General features: G+C 35.4%; 1 protein-coding gene across 2 annotated transcripts in view; it reads right to left on the bottom strand.

The window, feature by feature from the left end:
• Nucleotides 1–206: 206 nt before the first annotated feature.
• SLCO1C1 (solute carrier organic anion transporter family member 1C1) overlaps nt 207–7,161 on the bottom strand; it is a 37,429-nt gene continuing 30,474 nt past the window's right edge. The window contains exons 12-14 of one of the 2 annotated variants that reach the window (XM_056134617.1): nt 6,775–6,839; nt 2,725–2,842; nt 207–791 (exon numbers count right to left, since the gene is read on the bottom strand). In XM_056134617.1, the coding sequence (XP_055990592.1) occupies nt 563–791; nt 2,725–2,842; nt 6,775–6,839 (412 nt within the window). In that variant the 3' untranslated portion in view covers nt 207–562. The remainder of the gene's footprint in view (nt 792–2,724; nt 2,843–6,774; nt 6,840–7,161) is intronic. The other variant, XM_056134619.1, reaches the window with a different exon arrangement.

Genomic DNA, 7,161 nt, shown 5'->3' with positions numbered 1-7,161 from the left:
TATATATACAATATTTCTTAATCCTTTAAATTCATATAAAGACAATAAAGCTTGTAACAATTTTATTTACGAGCATGGTCACTTAAGACATCTCACATAAAGCATACAGAAGAGATAAAACCAAAAATGTGAATGCCCTCAGATATTTGATAACACATATTTTTATATGTATTGTTACATTTTAAAGTAGAGAAAGAGTTTACAGGCAACATTTGGAAGAGGCTAAGATGGGTTTTAAGACTGTTACTAAGATAAACATCTCGATTTGCAAATTGTATTTGCAATTAAACTAGAGGATTACAGCTAGTGTGCACAAAGCAAAATTATAGAATGAGAAAACAATATATGGAATTTGTATATAAATTAGGAGGTTTAAAATTAAATTTGTTACTCTATCATTTGTAATATGTTTAACTATATTTGTTATCAGGTATATTATCTAACGCTTGGGATTTGAAACAGAAAATTTCTGAAAAGAGGAAGAATTATGCACTTAATACCCTTTTGATCGAAGTCCTTGGTAGAATTTCCAGAAACTGAAAAGTTGCTTCAAAGCATTTTCCTAAAGTTGCGTTTCCTTGCCCGGCCAGTAGCTGGGTTGTAGCGAATGATCACTTGTAGCACAGTTTTCCTTCTTGACTTTTGTAGAAGATTTGTTCATTGTTCTTTCTCTCTTGGTTCTAAAGCTTCTGTGTTTTGAAACACAATTTTTCTTTAAAGTGAGAAGTACTGCAATACTTAGGAAAATGGACATTGTGCCCAGAATCACAGTTAGTCCCAGGTATATGTGTCTAGAAGAAGAAAGAATCTCAGTCATAATTATTGCACGTGTCTGATTTTAAAATATGAAAGGAATAATTCATATAGTACTTCCATAAAATGAATAATTATGAATAAAACCACCAGGAGGATGATTTTTTAATAATTCCCTCTCACAGGTCACTGGAAGTGACCTTCCTGTTGGCCGTTCTGTGGGTGAGATGCCAAGCCTGATTTGGAAACTTCCAGTTCAGTGAAAGACATGGAGACATGTTCCCGACTGACTGGGAGCCTGGTGGTGATACCACTAAGTCTGATGAAGACCAAGAATATTTCTCTAAGAAGAAGAGAGCCCCAGGTCATATTAGAACCCAGCTGCAGTGGGCAGCCACAAAGGAACAAACCTCTGTTGCTATTGTCATGCTTAAAACATGAGACTTTAAACTCTGCCAGATGTGATGTGGGATTGGAACAGTCCCACAGGAGTTGGGAGGGGCCGGTCTGTCTTCCCTTGGCAAGAATAGCACAAGTTGTACTGTGGGACAAGTCAAGTGATGTGTATAGTAGACATCACCTTAGACTTTTTGTAGCGTCGGTTAAACTTGAACTAAGGGGGTGGGGGAGAAGTGCCAATATCATGGCTATAAAAGTCATATCTGTGAACATTTGACACACTGTTGAAGGCTAATATAAAGCATTTTGAATAATTCCACCACTGTGAGTTATTAGTAATGATATCATCACCTCCCTTTTATCTGTAAATTATTCCTTTAGATCAGGGGACCATCCTTGTTTGTTAGAACAGTCCCAGCTTTGGTCAGAATTGTCCAAGAGTCATTTTTTTCCCCCTTCATTCTTAGAAGTGCTCATGTTTGAACTATGTGGGCGCCTTCTCATTAAATGTACTAATTCCCTCTGAAAAAACTTTTAAAACGCCCTGAAGTTGGCATCAGGGTTTCAGTAGAGCATAATGAAGAATGAACCAGTGTGAATCATTTTCTACCATGAAAAGCCTTTAGATCTACAATCTACCGTAAAACAGAAAGGTACGGGATGATGGCTTGAAAGACTCACAGACTCTTAGCCTCTGATTGAGTGAAATTGGTTTTTTTTACAATAAAATGAATACAGCCTTAGCAAATGTGAGTAGTGTAACTCAAATTCTATTCACAGATCCAGACCCTTTTTGAGACCCAAATAAAATTCTCACATCACTTCAAAGCCTACTTAAGCAAACTCATTTGAGATGGTGGGTTCAATTTACATCCCACTCCTATGGGTCAGCGTCAGTTTATTTTTCTAAAATAAATTCTCAGATTGTCAGAATTAAAAAAAAAATAAAACAAGAAACCTCCACTCCTTTAAGCTATTGAAGCATTGCTTTAAGCAATACAAGGACTAAATGTTTGATGAATTGAACTAAATGATACCATAGTTAAAAGCCAGATCCCCTCAGCCCTGTACATACTCTCATACACAGAGAAAACCTTTTGCTTTTATGCATTTCAAGTACTGGAATAATTGAACATCAGTTTGGCAATAAAAGCCGGACAGATTCAGAGCCAAATCCAACTCTTGCCCAAGGGGATTATATCTGACGTAAATGGGACAGTCTGGCTCGATTTGAAAAAGGAAAGAATTAAACCCGAAATGTGACCTAAATTTAAATGCTTCAGAGTTTCAAGGAATTGCTCACTTGTGTGCATGAACTTTTAAAATTATACTCTGTTCTGGAATGTTATGGCATATTTTAAAGATGTTTACTCATTCAAAGCGGAATCCGTGTTAGATATGAGAAAAAATGAAAGACGTAACCAAATAATTGAAGAACAATAGCATAAGTCTATAAAATGGAACACATTTCATCATTGGACTGTCCTTTTTTATAAGCAATAAAACTGCTGGTGGAATAATTAGTGTCAATGATATTGTAGAAACATGGGAGGCTGGAGCCTGTGTCAATACCTGAATGCGTTGGAGTCATACAATCTGCAGGATCCTCGACTTCCACATGGTTTAAATCCCCACTGGAGGCATGAAGTGTCAATCAAAACTCCAAAGTATACTGGAGCTGGAATTCCTGCTGTGAGAAACACAAATAATTGTGATGATTAAAACACCCAACCTTTTGGAATGAAAGAATCATCTCTTTCCTCGCCCAAAGGGATCATTTTGGACAGAACTGGATCAGAATATGCTACCTCCACCCCAAATAGACACCAAACACAAGACGTATTTTGAGAAATGGAAGACCTGGACAATGATCTTACCTAATTTGTTGTTATACAAGATATTCATTGTAGTTTCTTATGATTACTGCATTTCTGTGGTATATGTTTTAATATCACTGCTTTATTATGGTTCACTTTTTCATAGTAAGTCTAGCTAATTTTATTTATGTTTTCATGTACAAAGATCTTAATTTATTGATGTTTTATATTACACTTAATTTTTTAAAATTTATTAGTTTTTAATCTAACTTTTTATTATCTCTTTATTTCTGGTAATATTTGCTTATAGTTGTTCTTTTTCTAGTTTCTTCCTGTATATTTAAGGAGTATATATATATATATATGTATACACACATATTTATATCTTTATAATTTTACTGAAATTTTGATGTAAACTTCTCACTGAAAATATCTCTATTTAAAAATTTTGAAGTATTCTTTTTGTGTTTTTTTTCAGAGGCTTGGATTACACCTAGCAATGGTCAGTGGTTGCTTTGGGCAGTGCTTGAAGGACCAGGCGTTGCGAAGGTTGGAAAGGAAGTCAGGCAAATGCAAGGCCTTAATCCATGTACTATATATCCAGTCCCTCTTGATGCATTTTATTTCTAACATCAAATCATTGTGATAAACAAAAACAGTGAACATGATTTTACTAAGATTTATTTTCTATCCCAATGTGTGATCTATATTTGAGAATGTCCCTGTGTTTTTGAGAAGAATGTATATTTGGAATCCAGAAATAAGTCAGATGTATGTACAGTTGATCTAAGACAGAGTTGTTGGGTGTATGAAGTGGAGCAAGGAAAGCCTCTTCAACAAAGGGGGATGGAAAAATTGCATCCTCATCTCTCATCATGATAAAAATTAACTCACAGTGAAATCACAACTGAAGTATTAGGCCAGAATAAATTAAGTAAAATTAAGTAAATAAATTAAATAAAATAAATTAAGTAAAATATAAGCAGAACTCTTCAGGATACAAATTTCAGCGGTACCTTCAGTGATTTGACTCCAGTGACAAAATGAAAAACAAACACACAAGTGGGGTCACATGAAGCTAAAATGTTTTTGCATGGCAAAACAAACTTGAACAAAAATTCAAAAGACACCCAACTAAATGGGGAAAACATTTTCACATTATTTATCTGATAAAGAACTAAAATCTAGGATACAACTCTCTCAAGAAGTTCAACAACAATAGAACCAATAATACCATCAAAATGGAGAGAGTAGATGGATAGACACTTCCCTTAAGAAGGAATATGGATGATGAGCAGGCGTATGAAAAGTGTTCATCATTGCTTATTATCAGTAAGTGCAAATAATCACAATGAGATATATTCTCATGCCTGTGAGATGGCATATACCAAAGAGAAAAGGAATAAATCGTGTGGGTAAGCGTGTGTTGTAAACAAAACCCTCATTCTCTTTGGTGGACATGTCGTCTGGTTCAGCCTCTGTGGAAAACTTCCCAAGTAGATATCAGAACAGAGCTTTTATAGGACCCAGTAAGTTTCCTCTTTAGCATCTAACTTAAGAGCACAAAAACATTAACTCTAAAAATATATGCAAACCTGTGTTCATGCAAACTCCATGAAATGAGGGCAAATTAAATGTTCAGTAACAGACAGATGGATAAGAGAAGTTGTCTATAGACACAAAGAAATATTACAGTTATAAAAAAATGAAATCTTGCCGTTTGCTGTGACTCGGATGGAACCTGCAAAGTACTGTACCAAGTAAAATAAGAGTAGACGGATACGTGCTGTTTGCTCTCACTTGTCTGTGGTATATAAAGCAATAAAAAACAATAGGATGGAAAATATTGAATTTTACATTATTGGGTTGGAGCGTAGTGCTGTGGGTAGGGCGTTTGCCTTGCATACGGCCGACCCAGGTTCGATTCCTCCATCCCTCTAGGAGAGCCCAGCAAGCTACTGAGAGTATCCCACCCACAGGCATATCCTGGTAAGCTCCCCGTGGCGTATTCGATATGTCAAAAACAGTAACAACAAGTCTCACAGTGGAGACGTTATTGGTGCCTGCTCTAGCAAATCGATGAACAACGGGAGGACAGTGCTACAGTGCTACATTATTGAAGATAGACACTTATAATTTTAGCACAAAAGCAATTACCAACCCGTCGTGGAGGAGGACAAAAGAAGAGCCAAACTTAATGACATGATGTCAGTGGTGAAAGGTCTTGGGATCTTTGGTAGTGTTGAAAGCTTAGTAATCTTGTACAATGAAACCATAAAAGTTATCATTTCTGGGGCCAGAGAAGTAGTATTGTGGTAAAGTACTCGACATGCATAAGGCCAACCCTGGTTCAAACCCTGCTAAAATGTCCGTCTGCTCTATTATATTCTTTAAGGCCATTATTTTCTTGTTGATTTTCTGTCTGGCCTACCCATTGATGTACGTGGAGCTTATTATCTAACTAGACGAAAGGCAGAGATAGGGGATGCCTCATTCCATCATGAGTTCTGACCTTACCCCTTATACTGTGATATGACAGAGCTTGATTGTCTTTTGAGATCTCCAAAGGCATTTATATGTTCTTTACCATGAAATTTCTATTCATATCGTTACCCATTTTTCTATTTGGTTGTTGGTCATTTTATTCTTGTCTTCTGATTTTGCTTATATTTTTGCTATTCTTGAATATATTTTTATTTTTAATTTGTCTTATTTTATTTTACTTTTTGCTTCTTGGGCCACACCTGATGATATACAGGGGTTACTCCTGGCTCATGCACTCAGGAATTATTCCTGGCACTGCTCGGGGTCCATATGGGATGCTGGAATCGAACCTGGGTTGGTTGTGTGCAAGGCAAATGCCCTACCCGCTGTGCTATGACTCCAGCCCTGTATTTTTATTTTTAAGGAATATATTTAATATATTATGCCTTATACTTAAAATCTTTTTTTATACTGTAGGGTAGCACTCATATCCCCAAATTGATGTAGACATAAAATCCAGTGCCAGTCATGTTCATATTTCATATTTAATAATTTGACATTTTTCCATACAACTTCTATTCATTGTGATGGTATAAACTTTCATTTGGATTTCTCAATTTTATCAGTATATTGTATATTCATATATACCCATTTTATTTTATACCTATGTAAAACAAATTAATATTCAGATTTTTTTAAGACTCTGAGTTTGTTTTTCTTCCTGCAGTTCTTTTTTATTGGATCAAATTACCAAGAAATAATTATGATATTTTCCTTTCTTTTTTAGAGTATAAGCTTTTAAGGACAGAAACCTTGTCCAGTTCATTCACTCTTTTATTAATGTGTTTTAACTAATGCGTATTGGCATTTCCTAGCACTGAGAGAAGCTCCACAGAGTCCCTGTTTTAATAGCTGAAAAAATTATATTTAGGCTTCAGCCTTTTTACGGATTCATTATTTGCTTTTTTTTCCCTTAGAAGGCTCTCACATAACAGCAATGGAAATGTCATTATGCTTATAAAAATCATTCTTTTTATGCTCTAGGCATAGCATTGGCTCTTAATAAGCATCTCTGGAACAAAGCAATGAAGAAATCAAGGAAAGGATTGAGGGAAAGAAGAAATGGAGGAAGGTTTGAAATAAAATAATCATCTACATAACTTAGTTGTGCATTATAATGCTATAAAACATTTAGACAATTTATTTTAAATGTATTTAAATTTCATTTTAAAATTTAAATAAATTTAATTAAAATTTATTTAAGGTGTATTTAAAATACACTTCTGTTGGGTATCATAATGAAATCACAGATTATACTTACCAAGAACTCTTATTGCTAAGGTGTAGATACCAAGGGCAAAAGACTTAAGCTGTGGCTTAATGCACCTAAAATCAAGAAGAGCACAATTACCCAAAAGCATAGTCTGTTAAAACAAATTGTAATGCATGACACATGTGAAATGCTGTTAGAATTCAAGTAGTATCCATTGAGAATTTATCAGTATCTTCATGAAGGAAGCCAAATTATGTAAATTCCACTCTCCATTGCATGCAAATAAGTTCCCAGTTAATACTTCTAGAAGGCAAATTACCCATCTATAACATATTCAAGGGCTAGCACAGTGGGTAGGGCGTTTGCCTTGATGCAGCCGACCCAGCCAACCCGAGTTCGATTCCTCTGCCCCTCTCGGAGAGCCGGGCAAGCTCC

The sequence above is a fragment of the Sorex fumeus genome, unplaced genomic scaffold (assembly GCF_029834395.1).
Source record: "Sorex fumeus unplaced genomic scaffold, SorFum_2.1 ptg000100l, whole genome shotgun sequence".
Lineage (NCBI taxonomy): Eukaryota > Metazoa > Chordata > Mammalia > Eulipotyphla > Soricidae > Sorex > Sorex fumeus.
This window is presented reverse-complemented; position numbering and strand designations above follow the sequence as displayed.